This window comes from Hypomesus nipponensis, chromosome 15 (assembly GCF_054491055.1).
Source record: "Hypomesus nipponensis isolate SF chromosome 15, ASM5449105v1, whole genome shotgun sequence".
NCBI classification, from domain to species: Eukaryota; Metazoa; Chordata; class Actinopteri; order Osmeriformes; family Osmeridae; genus Hypomesus; species Hypomesus nipponensis.
The window spans coordinates 2,526,949-2,541,310 of NC_140375.1; the positions used below are offsets into that span (position 1 = coordinate 2,526,949).

General features: G+C 44.6%; 2 protein-coding genes across 3 annotated transcripts in view; one reads left to right on the top strand and one right to left on the bottom strand.

Moving 5' to 3' along the window:
• Positions 1–650: 650 nt before the first annotated feature.
• hspa13 (heat shock protein family A (Hsp70) member 13) lies at positions 651–5,248 on the top strand. Its single transcript, XM_084675120.1, has 5 exons — positions 651–790; positions 1,311–1,651; positions 2,366–2,579; positions 3,320–3,487; positions 3,580–5,248. Exons 1-5 carry the CDS (start codon positions 766–768, stop codon positions 4,158–4,160), a joined length of 1,329 nt encoding a protein of 442 aa, XP_084531246.1. The 5' UTR covers positions 651–765; the 3' UTR covers positions 4,161–5,248.
• A 91-nt stretch (positions 5,249–5,339) lies between these two features.
• Positions 5,340–14,362, bottom strand: part of gdpd5b (glycerophosphodiester phosphodiesterase domain containing 5b) — a 39,965-nt gene continuing 30,942 nt past the window's right edge. The window contains exons 9-17 of one of the 2 annotated variants that reach the window (XR_014729988.1): positions 13,510–13,592; positions 11,900–12,050; positions 11,225–11,446; positions 10,910–11,067; positions 10,612–10,759; positions 10,029–10,111; positions 7,701–7,813; positions 7,141–7,425; positions 5,340–6,908 (exon numbers count right to left, since the gene is read on the bottom strand). Coding sequence is in view for 1 of the 2 variants with exons in the window: in XM_084675040.1 (XP_084531166.1) it covers positions 6,823–6,908; positions 7,701–7,813; positions 10,029–10,111; positions 10,612–10,759; positions 10,910–11,067; positions 11,225–11,446; positions 11,900–12,050; positions 13,510–13,592 (1,044 nt within the window). In the remaining variant the exon portion in view is untranslated. The remainder of the gene's footprint in view (positions 6,909–7,140; positions 7,426–7,700; positions 7,814–10,028; positions 10,112–10,611; positions 10,760–10,909; positions 11,068–11,224; positions 11,447–11,899; positions 12,051–13,509; positions 13,593–14,362) is intronic. The other variant, XM_084675040.1, reaches the window with a different exon arrangement.

Here is a 14,362-nt window from a genome sequence, read left to right on the forward strand (position 1 = left end):
TTACCATGTTTATGCATGTCACTTGGAAACACTTCCTTTGTTGCTCAGTCAAGACATAACTCCTATTTTAATAAATTGCTGAATTTAGTTACTTATACCAAAGACTACAGTACATCTACAAATGCTACCTCAAGGACACAACCAAGAGCAAAAATAAGCATATTATGACTAAAAATCCAAAGGTAAATTTTAATAATAAGGGAGACAACATAAACATATTAAACTTCTGAAATTAAGGGTAAACTCAACGTCCAGAAGTGCTTTACAGTTTACACAATTACATCTAGTAGCCAATGGTCTAATTTTAAGATGGGAAAACAACCAAAAAGGCAAACAAATGTGTCATATGTTTTATCTTGTACCTGGAACGTTATATCGGCAGAATTACACCATCAACAATGTCATTCTTCAAATCACCATTCTGTGTTGCAAAATAAATAGAAAACATGTACAATAGGCTGCTTAAGGTAAAACCCAGTGCAACATTTTGTTCTTGAACACATTGCAGTAAAGGCGTCAGTCTTCGATAGTTTTTTGTGGTTAATGTAGTTGTATAGTTTTGTCGGAAATCTTACCGCGTCCTGATTACGTCACTACCGGACTACATTTTCCAGCCAGCCAAAACTGAATGTAACGTTGACGTGTTGTTCGTGGTTAAGCCGGTAAAACGCAGATGCTGTAGCTTTCAATAGTTAAATATTTAAGTCCCCTCGTGTTTTGATTGAGGACATATCAATTTTTCTCTTGGTAGTAAGTGTTTTGGCAATGGCAGGAGAAATGTCAATTTTCGGTAAGTAGCCTACAGATAAAGAATTATGATGTTGTCCGCTTGGGAAATACTACTAGTCTAGCCATTAGGCTAATGAATATAGCCTTACCTACTGTACCCAGCTCCAAGTTAGCCAGATGTTCTTTTGATGTCAAGCTACCCTAATATTGGTCATTGACATAGGTGTTAATTAAATCTCGGAAATACTTGCGTTTACAAATCTAACTCGGTACAGTAATGTAAGGCAGTGCCTACGCATCAATTACAACCTCGATAGTAGTTCGTAACCAGCACTAAAACAATGCTGAAGTCGCTTCATGTCAAGTTTATTTGATTGCCTGATTAGAATGAGCTTAGTTAAACGGTAAAATGTGTGGTTTAACTTAAACCACACACTATTCTAAATGTCACCATAACATCATGGTTCAGGATTTGGGCAGGAAAGCCTCAGAATCTAAATTAGTGAGTTGTTATCAAGCTCTTAATGCATGACAAAATTACTATCTTCATCAAATCCATGTCCCTTCTCTCTGTTTTGCAGGGGGCACTATTTTGGCTCTGTTCCTTGCAGGCTATCTGGGTCAACAGTACCTGCCTCCCCCAAAGCCCAGGGTGATTGGTCTGGATCTTGGGACCACCTTCTGTTCAGTGGGGGTCTTCCACCCGGGCACAGGGGAGGTGGAAGTAATTGGAGATGAAGAGGGAAGGAAGAGCATACCCAGTGCTGTGTCCTTCACTACTACTGAGGTACTAGTGGGCCATGATGCCCAGGACCTGGCTGACAGTAATCCTCAAAACACCATCTATGATGCCAAAAGGTTCATTGGGAAGCTGTTTGAACCGGAACTCCTTGAGCAGGAAAGTGCTCGATACCCGTTCAAGGTGTGTGATGGCTGCTCAACTACTGAATAGTTCATTGTCACGTAACCAAACTAATGCCTATTCACGCATTGCTCAAAGAATAAGTCACCTACCTGGGTATTGGGTAATGTTCGTTAAACATCCTGTAAAGTTGAGTTGAAAATTAGTTTTAAGTTCACCACACCACAGAAGAATGTGTCGTTAACTATCCATCCAAATTTGAATTAAAAAAAACACAGACAAGTATGTTAAATTAGGTTTTGAAATTGTGAGAAAATCAGCAGTCTTCTCTGCTTTAGACTGGGGGGGGGGATATCAGAACAGACCTACCTGCTGTCTCTGAGTGTTTTATGTATTAATTACTTTGTCTTTGCATCGTACCAGCTGAGTAACAGAATGCAACTGTCTGTGATCTGACGTAGATAGGTCGCTGTGACGTAGATCGGTTGGGTTTTGGCTCCGCCTATACAAAACCTGAGCTGAAAACGGAATAGAAACTGTTGAACGGTCTAACTCCACATTTCAGCGCAACAAAGTTTTCGCGCTTTGCACATGCTTTCAGGAACTCATTTCACGAGTATATAATGTACTGAGAAGCAAATCATGGAATTTGCTTTACAGAATCTTTAAGGCTTACAATATGTAATGTTTTGTGGCACTTTACACCTTACACTTTACTTTACACTTTATGCCATAATAACCATTAGGCCTGAACTATGTGTACACATTTTCCAGGTGATAAACAACAATGGTAGTGCTGAGTTTCTGGTCTCCACCAACCAAACCTTCACGGTGACCCCGGAGTTCATTGGGTCTCGGCTCCTGCTGAAGATGAAGAAGATGGCAGAACGACATCTGGGAGTGCCCATTCAGAGGGCAGTCATATCTGTGCCAGCAGAGTTTGATGAAAGGCAAAGAAATTACACTATCCGGGCTGCTAATCTAGCTGGTCAGTATATCAACTGTTTGATAACTCTTAATGTAAACAAAGGCACCTTGCTCAGTGACATAGCAAAGAGTGAAAGGAAAATGATCACTGGGTTACTCTCTGATATAATAGACTGGACCCCACATTATGCCGATAGTACAGTGAATCTAGAGCTGGGCGGTATGGCCTAAAATGTATATTACGGTATAATTTGAAGTATGGATGGTAACAGTATATATCGCAATATATTTGTTTTTAGTAACATTTCTAGTACATTTGTTTGAATAGCTCATATGTAGCTTTCAACAGGACGTTTATGGGATCACAAGAAAACTTAGTTCAATGTTTTGTAGTGAGCTAGCTATAACAGATTATTACATGGCTTAATACTCGATTCTGTTGGCCTAAAATAAACATTTAATAATTCTAACCAACCTGGCATCTTTGCTTGCATGGCTACACTATTCCATGCTGCATTTTTTACAAAGTAAAAGCCAGAAAACAATTCTCTTCTCCATCTCTGCAATACTTGTTATAAGGATGCCGAAGATTGCTTGCTATGTTTGCGTAGAGTGATTGCAATATTGCGTTAAAGTTCCTTACAGTAATTTTATGCCGTGAATAGGGCTTTGACAAATCTTATTTCTGGAAAGCTCTACCGCAGTTAGCACGGTATAGTCCAAAACCATATCGTAGGCCAAATTCACACCATCTACCCCTAAGTGAATTCAATGTGTGACTTGTCTCCCTAACACTGACAGGGCTGGAGATTCTCCGAGTTATCAATGAGCCTACGGCTGCAGCGATGGCCTATGGGCTGCATAAGGTGGACGTGTTCAACGTGCTGGTTGTTGACCTGGGAGGAGGCACTCTAGATGTTTCTCTGCTCAACAAACAGGGGGGCATGTTCCTCACTAGAGCCATGGCAGGTAGGTGGAGAGGGAGTAGTTAGTAATTACTTGAGTCATTGTCTTTTTGTGTTTATTGGGTGGCAACACTAATGCGTCTTCATCTGTTCTAGGTAACAACAAGCTAGGAGGCCAGGACTTCAGCCAGAGGCTCCTCCAGTACACCATGGAACAAGTCCACCAGCAGTATGGCCTCCCCCCAACCCTCAAAGAGGACATCCACCGCCTCCGTCAGGCTGTGGAAGCGGCCAAACTCAACCTCACCCTGCAGCCTAGCGTCCAGCTTCAGGTACCCCTCCACCTGGATGCCCCCGAGAGCCTGGAGGTTCCCCAAGGCTCCATTAAAGGACCAGTGCTTTTCCAAGCCGTTGTCACCCGCGAGCTGTTCGAGGAGCTCAACGCCGATCTCTTCCGGAAGATTCTGGACCCTGTCGAGACAGTGCTGGATGAGGGCCACCTTGGGAAGGAGGAGGTGGATGAGATCGTCCTGGTCGGGGGTTCCACCAGGATTCCACGGATCAGAAGGCTGATCAGTGAATTTTTTGGGAAGGAGCCCAACACGTCTGTGGACCCAGACCTGGCCGTAGTGACTGGGGTGGCCATCCAGGCAGGCATCATGGGGGGCTCCTGGCCCCTGCAAGTCAGCGCCATAGAAATACCCAACAGACACCTGCGCAAGACGAACTTCAACTGACAGCATCGCTTGCTGCAGTGAAAGATGGACTTCAACTTACCATGCTTCTCCATATGACTAACTGTTTGCCGAGTTAAAATTTCCAGCTTTATTGGGTACTGAAATGTCATGGACAAGCCCCTTTGGAAGCTTGGATACTGGAGAACACCATCTCATGTTTTATTGATTGTAATAGAAGATTTCAGTCATGTTAAATTCAGGGAACAATATTTTTCAAATGACGCCAGCCAATACACATGCTATTTTATTACCATTTTATTTATTTTTGTAGGTGTGAATGTGAGTGTGTATTTAATTCCCATCTCAATGTGCGTGTGCCTTTTTCTGAGGGCTGCTAAAGTTAAGTTGTGCATCGTTGTGCTCACACCACTGAGAAGTTTAATAATATGAAGTCCAACAGCTTTGCATACTGAGCTTCGATTAGTGTTCCAAGAAGTTAGCATTTTGTGTGCTGATTTCTTGTCACTGTCATTGTATTTGATAAGATATTGAAAGGAAATAAGGGTCATCCCTGTTGTTGCACTTTAAAAACTAACAGTACCCATTTGTCTGTTGCTATAATGCATCTTTTTTTCACACACTGGCTTAACACTTATGACTAAAGTAGTTCTCAGCAAGTGTTCTTCAATACCAACAGTACATTGAAGTACCTCTATGTGCCACATAAGGACCAAATGGTTACATATGGTGCCAGTTGGATGTGTTGAGAAACAAAAGTTTGTTTTATAGGAAACATGGTCAATCCTACATATTGACTAAAGAGTATAACGTGGTTACAGAATAATGATCTGATGACTCTTGAAAACAATTTACAGTCGCTCATGCATTCCAAAATTACATTGGAATCCTTTGATGGCAAATAAATATAAATACTGTATTCCCTGGCTACTGTTGTTACATTCCATATCCTAAAAGATTTATGGGATACATTTGGATGTTTTTGTTGTAATTTAACAACATTCAACCAGAACCTTTTTTGTACTGTATTTCAAATCAACAATCTTGTACTACACCCATATTTTCTATGTTAACGTTGAAACTGCTTGAATTACTTGATTTTCAGGTCAATAAAATTCAATTCCTGACAATTTTTTCAGCTCTTTCTACTATGCAGAGCAAATTGCTGGAACAGAAAATACAACTCAAAATCAAATCATAATCAACCCATTCAAACTAACATTTATTTTCCCATACATATTTAATTTGAGAGACAACACGAAGCATCCAAAATAAATATGTATTACAACAAAGGACACTCAAATACAGACTGGCATTACTAAAAAAAAACAACCTTCAAGGTCACAATGGGATTCAAGTCAAACTTTACATAATAAACACAATACCAGGAAAGAACTTTGGTACCAGAAGCATTTTAATGTTCACTTCCGAGGCACAATAATACCAAAAGTAAATGAACACATTTTGGATTCATTTGATTGCCTGATGGGAACCATTATAATATAGCCTACCGTAACAGCTTATAGCAACTTTCACAGTCAAGAAACTCCTCTTTATTTATTAATATCATGTTACCCTTTAAAACAGTAGATATGAGATGATGCATTTTTTGTTTTCTAAAACCACAAAGATACATTTTCTAATTGAATTATGAAGTTGTTCATCAAAGAACAGATTATTACTTGACTTTGATAACTTCAACGCTATTGCTAGTATGCATCACGATCAAGTTTCAAATAAAATGTCTCAATCGTCCATAGCATCTAAAAACAACCATTTTGTGCAGTCACCTGTAAGCACACGAACACGCCAACTGCACACTTCTAGTTAAATGTCTACACAGTCATAATATGCACAATACATTATACACATTCTTTAAAAAAAAAACACATTCACAAACTCAAAAAGAATAACTTCACAAGTCATCCTGTAGACATTTACCAACCCGACACGAGCTCAGCTCACAGTTCACTTGATATTGTTACTACATGCATGAAGGAAATGTTCCATGTCTGTTAAAATAATTGTTACAGCTTGTAAATATTTCACTCTGAGGAGAAGGCAAGACCTCTGTAAACAGTTTGTGTTTTTGTTCTTATTTTTTATATAAAGTTAGTTTACTGCACTGGTGTGCCAAAACAAGGCAGGCACACACTACACATCAAGATTCATGCTGAAATATTGGTTCAGGAAATAAAAAACAAGTTGAATAACATTTTGCCATATGACTGTGTCTGCAGTGCACACCATAAAGTGACAGATCTGAGAAACCACCAAAAGATCAGAACCACCAGTAGAGCTTATAAGATTAAGACATTTCTTTGTAGAAGCAAGCATGGGAAACTGATAGGCTTCCAAAACAACTAGAAGATGGAGTGGAGTCCACAAATTTTGGCTAATCAGTTCAGCAATAAAAAGTGCTTGTGTTCCAACATATGACAAGTGAAAGCAATACTTATTTACAGAATGCACACTGAGCAATGGATGGGTGGTGACCAGGTTTTCATCAGAGATACAGCAGTCTCTCAATGAATCAGTAGCACAGAGCAATAGACTGAAAACGATCTGGATGCACTGAATGAGAACCAAAACTATCTTACAATCAAGTTACTTGGAGATCGGTTTCTCCACCTCCTAGTTTTTGGTTCCCTCCTGCTACAGTAGAGCAGTGTCTGTCAGTAGATTCCCATTGGGTGAGTTTGAGTCAGTGAGAGATGCCTTGGTTGGTGTAGTAGTCATCATAGCCGTTTTCCATGTACTCCTCAGCACTGCTCACTCCATTGCTCACCTCTGGGGGGCACCAGATGAAAGGAAGTTCAGTTAGCACAACCTTTCCATCCACATATGCTCTCTCTTGGCAGTAAATATATCAGTACACCACATCAACAGCTTCGTACTACAACAGTGCAACTCAGTCAAAACATATGACCATAGAAGCTTCCGGATTTTAAATTAAGCCTACACTTTCTTGTGGGCTTTATGTACTGATCATTGATCAGTGAATACCCTTCGTCTGACTTACCTCTCATTCCCCAGCACAACTGGCTGGAGAACCAGACTGGGCTGTCTACAAGCCCTGACCCCCTCACACACGACGAAGGGTTCTGACGGGTGACGGAAGGGAAGGCAGAGGGAAGGAGGGAGGAGGGCCGCGGGGCGGACAGAGACTGGGGAGGGGAGGGATGGAGGCATGGAGGGATGGAGCAAAGCGCTTGTCGCCGCAGGAGGATGGACAGATGGAGAGGAGGTGGAGAGGAGGTGGAGGCGGTGGTCGTACGCACAGGATGAGGCTGCTACTGCGGCCGACCTTGTAAGGGAGGAGGACATTCACAAACACTCAGAGAGATGCATGCTGGGATCGGATCATACACAGACAGTGTCCAGATACTCTGAAACGGTTCCCTCTCGTCCATCTCCATTAGATGTGCACCCATCAAGCCAGCAAATTTATTTAGCATAGAGACAGGACAGGAGGCCGTGTCAGATTATATTGCGACCACAGACGCACAGCAACAAACACGTGAGGACAGGAGAAACAGACACGGGTGGACGGCTTTACGCGGGCCATCCGTCTCGCCTTACCAGAGAAGATGAGCTTTTCTTTCATGATGTTGACATCTCTGCTGGCCCTCCTCACGGCAGCACTCAGCATGATCTGTTCAGGGTTGTAGCTGCGCATGCCACTCATCCTCCACCTGCAGGCAAACCACACCGGAGGTCAAGAGGCATGCTGGGACAGCGAGGCGTAACCAGGGTTACTGCTGCCTACGATCACAAATGATGGGGTTGACAATGTGGAGCTATACTAGGTCGGTCATTTTGTTTTCACATGGAGTCAGTCAATTTATGAGATTCTAGTTTGATTGGTATGAATGAGCACATTTAACAGACAGAAATTTAAGGGTAGAATTGAAATGACGCTGGCAGCTTTGACGTCATGACAACAAATATTTGCAATTCACATTGATTGTATTTGATTTCGTAATCTGACAACATGTCAGTTCATACCTTCGGAGACAGGAATCTATAAAAAACAGACTGAAAGAGATTGGAGCCTTTGCATCACAAATTACACAGACATCCGTTGATGGAAGCTTCCGGGCTTCAATAAAGGGATTCCCTGATGACTCGACTGTAACGCATTTGCAACATTGTGTGTTTACAAATCATAGTGTGCCCAGGCACTTAAAGAAAATGGCAAACGAGAAGCTTGTCCGAATCCAACAAAATAAACTTGTTTCTACGTCAACAAGCATTCCCTAATTTACTAAAGACTTGCAAGCCGTTCGTTTTATAAGATGAACTGTAAATCTTTAGCAAGTGAGTAATGGCCCACTCTTGGCTGTCACTTTTAGCTGTGTGGGTAAAAGCACGGCTTGTTGTGATGCGTGGTGTAAAGATGTATGCCAAGATGCAGGGGGTAGATGGCTTGCTATGTTTTTAGCCTCCTCTAGAGGGGATAAGAAGTGGCAGCAGAGTAGTTGACAACAATACAGGTGAGTGAGTGGCAGAAAGGAGAGAGAGAGAGACAGGAAGAGAGACCGAGTGAGAGAGACAGATAGAGAGAGACAGAGAGAGAATCGGGAGATGGCTAGAAAGAAATTGGTGGAGATGCTGAAAGGACAGAGATCGAAGAATTGTTCCTGAAGTGGAAATGAAGGTTGGAGAGACGGGGAGAAAGTGAGATGCGCTGTGATGAAAGGAGGAGAAGAGCATTGAGGGTCAGCAGAGGTGACCTAGTTACCTGATCATGTGATAGCTGACAGATGCCAGAATGCAGCAGAGAGGAGGAGGAGGAGCATGCACATCAGGCAGAGCATAGAGGAAGAAAGTAGGAGGAGGAAAAAAAAAGGACAAAAGAAGGCGGAGACAATAGAGGTCAGTTTAGAAGCTGGTAGCGGCTAGCATTTAGTTTAGCATAGCAAACCCACACTATTAGGCCTTAGACACACAGGGATCTCGACATCCATCCAGAGAGATAAAAAAGGTGTGGACAGAAAGTTGTGACAGAACTCAAAGGGTTAAATTCTGTTGTTTCCATATATCGTTTCATATTTATAAGCAGCACTGAAAACATTACTGAATGAAATTGAATGAAAACTAAGAAACTATTTCTTTGATTGGGTCAACAACCCTTGGGAGCAAATTCTGCAGGTCTCCAATGACTAAACCTGAGTACAACTGATGTGTCACCCCTCCCTCCAGTTAGGGTTTCATCCATTTGCTGGGAAATGACTTGTTAATAACCATTAAGCAATTACATGTATTCCCAGTAGACTCAACAACAATACTTCTGCCAGCCACGAAAGGAGGCTATCAGCAACTCTGAAGAAGCTGGAGCTGCACACAAATTAACAAAGACTTTCAAACGTGAAACTAGTGAAATCAACAACAACAGCCTTTGTCAGGAGAAAAAAATGTTCCTTGAGAAAACCAACCACTGAATAATGTCACTATGTATGCAATGTCATGTGCTAATTATGTGTTTGTAGTACATAACTGTGGGTGTGTTACTGTGTAATTCAGCACCAGAGGAGTAAAACACAGCTGTGCGTTTGTGAGTGAGTCTGAAGGGTGTGCGAGTTTAGCTGAGACGCTGATTGAAATGTATGTGAAGGGTGCCTAGAGGCACTGTGGCAGTAATTACCAGTAATTAACAGAGAGAAAGTGAGAGAACTACATAAGAAAGGGAAGGAGAGAGAGAGAGAGAGAGAGAGAGAGAGAGAGAGAGAGAGAGAGAGAGAGAGAGAGAGAACGAGAGGGCAAGAGAGAGAACGAGAGAGAGCATATTCATAGTCTGGTGCTCTTCTGTCTACATTCCTCCTTCCTGATGCCTTTTATCGTTCAATACACTAAATCCTTTTTGTCAAAGGATTTACACTGTAATAACATTGAAAAACGCTCACTTACTTTTGGAATACAAATATTCCTATAACCACTGCGAAGGAGATGAGGTCGGCTGCCACCCAGATCAGGCAATATTCATCTGGACTCTGGAATGACACGGACAATAAATCAGTCTATACCACTAGATGTCGATGTCCACAAAACAAACTGAGCATGGGCTAATGCAATGAAACTCAGCCCGAGACCCCCCCCCCAAAAAAGCATTTTAAAATGATGCAACAGTGGATGCAATTTAACGAGGTAGGACGTCAGACTAAATCTTTTTTGCGCACGCATGCCAACCGAGTGGGCGCAAAATGTACATGAGCTCTGTCATATGGAACTCGGTGTGAGAGCCTCTCTCCATTTGAGGTTGCTAGCAGACAGGGCTGGCAGATGCCATGCTAGCCACACTCTCAGCCCAGCCTGGGAGCTCCCCTGCTAGTGCCCATTATGCCACCATAGAGAGGGGCATGGGAAGGCTCACTGTGCCTTTTTACCACCATGTACGTGCGTGGGGGTGTTTTTTTATGTGCATGTAAAGCAAGTGTGGGGTGTGTTGTTATGGACAGGCGTGTGTTTGTGTGTGGTTGTGTGTGTGTCTTACCATTAGCCAGATGGGGTAAGGCACCTTTTTGAGGATGTGTGGGGCTTCAGAGGAGACAGAGGATACCCCACTACACCACAGCACAGAGTAGAGCCAGGGCTCATTGACCGTGTACAGGCTCACACTGATGTTGCTCCTAGAGAAATCCCTGCTTGGCAGAGAGCACATACAGTTAACACATCTGACACGCGCACACACACACACGCACACACGCGTGCAATAGCACGCAACCCTTAGCTCTCATCACATCCATCTCCAAGGTATGTGGAGACAATTTGATTGCGCGTGTGCGACCCACCGTATGTCCCGGGCGCTGGCCTGGTTGTAGCGGAGCAGCAGTCGGCTGATGCCCTGCTGCTGGAGGTCTGAAGGAGGGAGCTTCTCCATGGAGGTCTGCAGCAGACCCGGAGCCTCCCTCCTCACCGCGCCCCGATCCTCATCTGGGGTCCACATCACCTGCGCACGCACACACACACACAACTTTAGGAGTATACCAACGGCGGGACCTCCCCATCATCCCTTATCAAACTCGAATCCTCGTCAAGGCTATAGCATTCTAACTAGGACACAGGTCTTAGTTGAGGGGCACAGTGCATGCGTGGCCAGTTCTCACCAGGTTCTGGGGCAGCCCCGCCCGCCGTACGGCCTCCAGAGTGTCATTGATCCAGCTGTGGTGGCAGGGGTGCTTGGGCGGGGGCCTCCTCAGGGTGAACACCACGCTGGTGTTGTGTGGGGCGGCCAGCCGCAGCAGCTGCTCCAGGCTGCAGAGGCTCTGGTTGGCTGCCTGCCTCAGCTCCCGCTGGGACAGGGAATGCACCGTCCAGAATGGGTCTTCCTGGAGGGCGCACACACACACACACACACACACACACACACACTGAGTGTCTATGAATACTCTGGAAAAGCAGTCAGACTTTGTTTCTTGTGATGTTGGAAGATGATGGAAGATGGAAGATGAGAGGGATATTGGGTACTGGAACAAAGTTGGCCTGGTCATTTTGTGGATGAAGGGGAATTGTAACACGGCTGACTGGGGGCTTGTGTGTTTAAGGGGTGAGGTTGGTTTCCCTGGAAATCCATGCAGTGATAAAATCCTAATTGAAAACCACAGGACTGTTTCTCTAATTCATCAACTAAACGTCCATTTAGCTGAGTGGAATGGAACTGAGCCAAACCTTCGGAGGACTGCGTCGTTAATGTAAACTGAATGAGCAGCCTCTGAAAGCATCTGGTGCATACCATTTCTCCACTTCTGGGGGGGGGGGGGGGTTCAGTGAGGGGGTACTACCTTGAGGAACCACTGTCCAGCATTAAGGCCCCTCAGGTCGGTCCAGTTAAAGAAAGAGGCGTCCTCCATCTGTCTGTCAGGGAAGACCTTCTCCACGTCTGTCGTTCTCCTCAGGGTGCGGTCTCGCAGCAGGAAAGGCACCCCGTCCGCGCTGGGGAACAGGATGACGTGAGTCAACTACAAATCCCAGAATGCCTCAAGGATGCCCAAGGACCCCGGGATAGTTCAACGGCAAATCATAATGGAGAAGTAACTACATCCCAAGGGATTCATTGGCCTTATTCAAAAGACATCAAGACATTTTCCTCATCATCAGTGTTCTATTGTTCAACTAAACACAACAGGAAGACACATTTGAATCATATCCGACTGACGCGCAAAAGACAAGTGGTTTGAGGCTAACCTCTGTGCTACTTCCAGAGTATGTTTTCGTACTTTTACTTTGAATACCAAATCATTTTTGCTGCTTTTTCGTCCCCTCACGTCGTTAACCATGAAACAAACCAACCAGCTATTTGCCATTCCAATTCATGCAAATGACACGCATTCTTCAACATGTCAATCTCCTATACACTTGTTTGTGTGCACTACTGGGTGTTTCCCTGAAAGCGTGTGGACTAGCCCATTGGCCTGTACAGTAAGTGCATGCACTTGGACTTGTGTGGAGATGTGTGTCTCTCACGTGACTGTGGCTGATCTGTGGTTGGGCTGCTGCCTCTGTTTGTCATCAGGTTTAATGACTTAGTAACAGTTCTGATCCCAGCTCTGACCACAAGTCATACAGGCTCATGTCTCCCGCCCTCACCCGTCTTAGTTAGGGCCGCAGAGAGAACAAACATGGAATGGAGACACACTGAATGAACGCACGCGCGCGCGTGTATGCAAGCACACAGACACACACACAACACGTACAGATACTTTACACACAAACATACATTTTTACATACAACCTGCGCGGAGGCACACACACATACTTTACACACACACACACACACACACTGCAGAAGCGCACACACACACGCCTCGGCTAGTCAAAACACACACACACACACACACACAATTGACATAACCCATCCATGCCCACATGCATGCATTTCAACCCACGGTAAGCCAGGCATGCACTCGCAAGTGCATCCCCCCTCTTTCCTCCCCTCGCCCTACCCCTTCCACACACAAAACACACGCACTCCAATAAAAGTACTCTTCTATTTCAGTTCATCCTGTCATCTCCTGGCAAGTCGAAGCGTCCAGCGCGTGATCTCTGTATCTGGCCCTTGACCCTGCCAGGCCTGTGTGCAGAAAGTAGCGGGTGGTGGGGAGTCACCCTGGACGAATGGCCCAGCAGAGGGACACAGGGCTGGATGGACCCCCTGCATCAGTCGGCACTGACTGGCCTTCCCTCCCTGCCGAGCTGCTACTGATGCGGCTGAACGAGCATCTGTGCGCGTGTGTGCACGTGCACGTGTATATGCAGTTCAAGAGCAAGGTAGACGGGTGAGCTGAGAGACGTAGGCCGCAGATAGTGTTTGTCAGATGGGAAAGCAAGAGATGAGAATGCAAGTATTATGTGTGTGTACACAAGCGCGCGCGTGTGTGTTTGTGTATTATACCTGATGGCCACGTCAGACTCCAGCCCAGTAACGTTCATCTGCAGAGCCCTCCTAAAGGACATGATCGTGTTCTCTGGAGCCAGCTAGAGACAGATAGAGAGACAGAGAGAGAGAGAGAGAGAGAGAGAGAGAGAGAGAGACAGAGAGAGAGAGACAGAGAGAGAGACAGAGAGAGAGACAGAGAGAGAGAGAGAGAGAGAGGAGATAGAGAAGGGAGAGAGAGAGAGAGACGGGAAAGAGAGAAGGAGAGAGGAAGAGAGAGAGACAGAAATAGAGAGAGAGGTTCAGCAAAGGAGTAATGGAGTGTCTATTACACTGCACCCGTTGTTTAGGTCAGGCTGAGGATGCTGTGTTCAAAAACGAGGTCATCTCGGTATCTCGGTTTAAGGATGCCCAGTTCAAGACACTGGTGATGAGCTCACACTCAAGTAGACTGCTGGTTGATCAGCACACAGCAGAGACAGCAGGAAGGATCTATGAGGAAAATCGATAGCGACCAGTGGTATTGTAGGTCAACCAGAAGGCTGGAGGAGGGTGTGGAGGAATGTGGGAAATCAATGTGCTGTGTGGAGAGTGCTGCTGGGAAATGGAGTCAATCACGTAACCCCAGACCCCCACTTCTCACAATTCTAAACGGCTTCTAATTCCTTCTTTTCCCGCTGATGTACCATTGACAATACGACGAGCCCAGACAAGCTGGGGAGAGAAGTGTGTCTGTGCTCCTCCATGTGCGTTTCTCATAGCTGCTCAGGTGTGCCTGTGCATTTTGTGACGTGTTTGTACAAGCACGTGCAGTCAGTCGGGCTACAGTTCATCGCTAATGAAAACGTGTCAATTAAAATGAATTTATTCT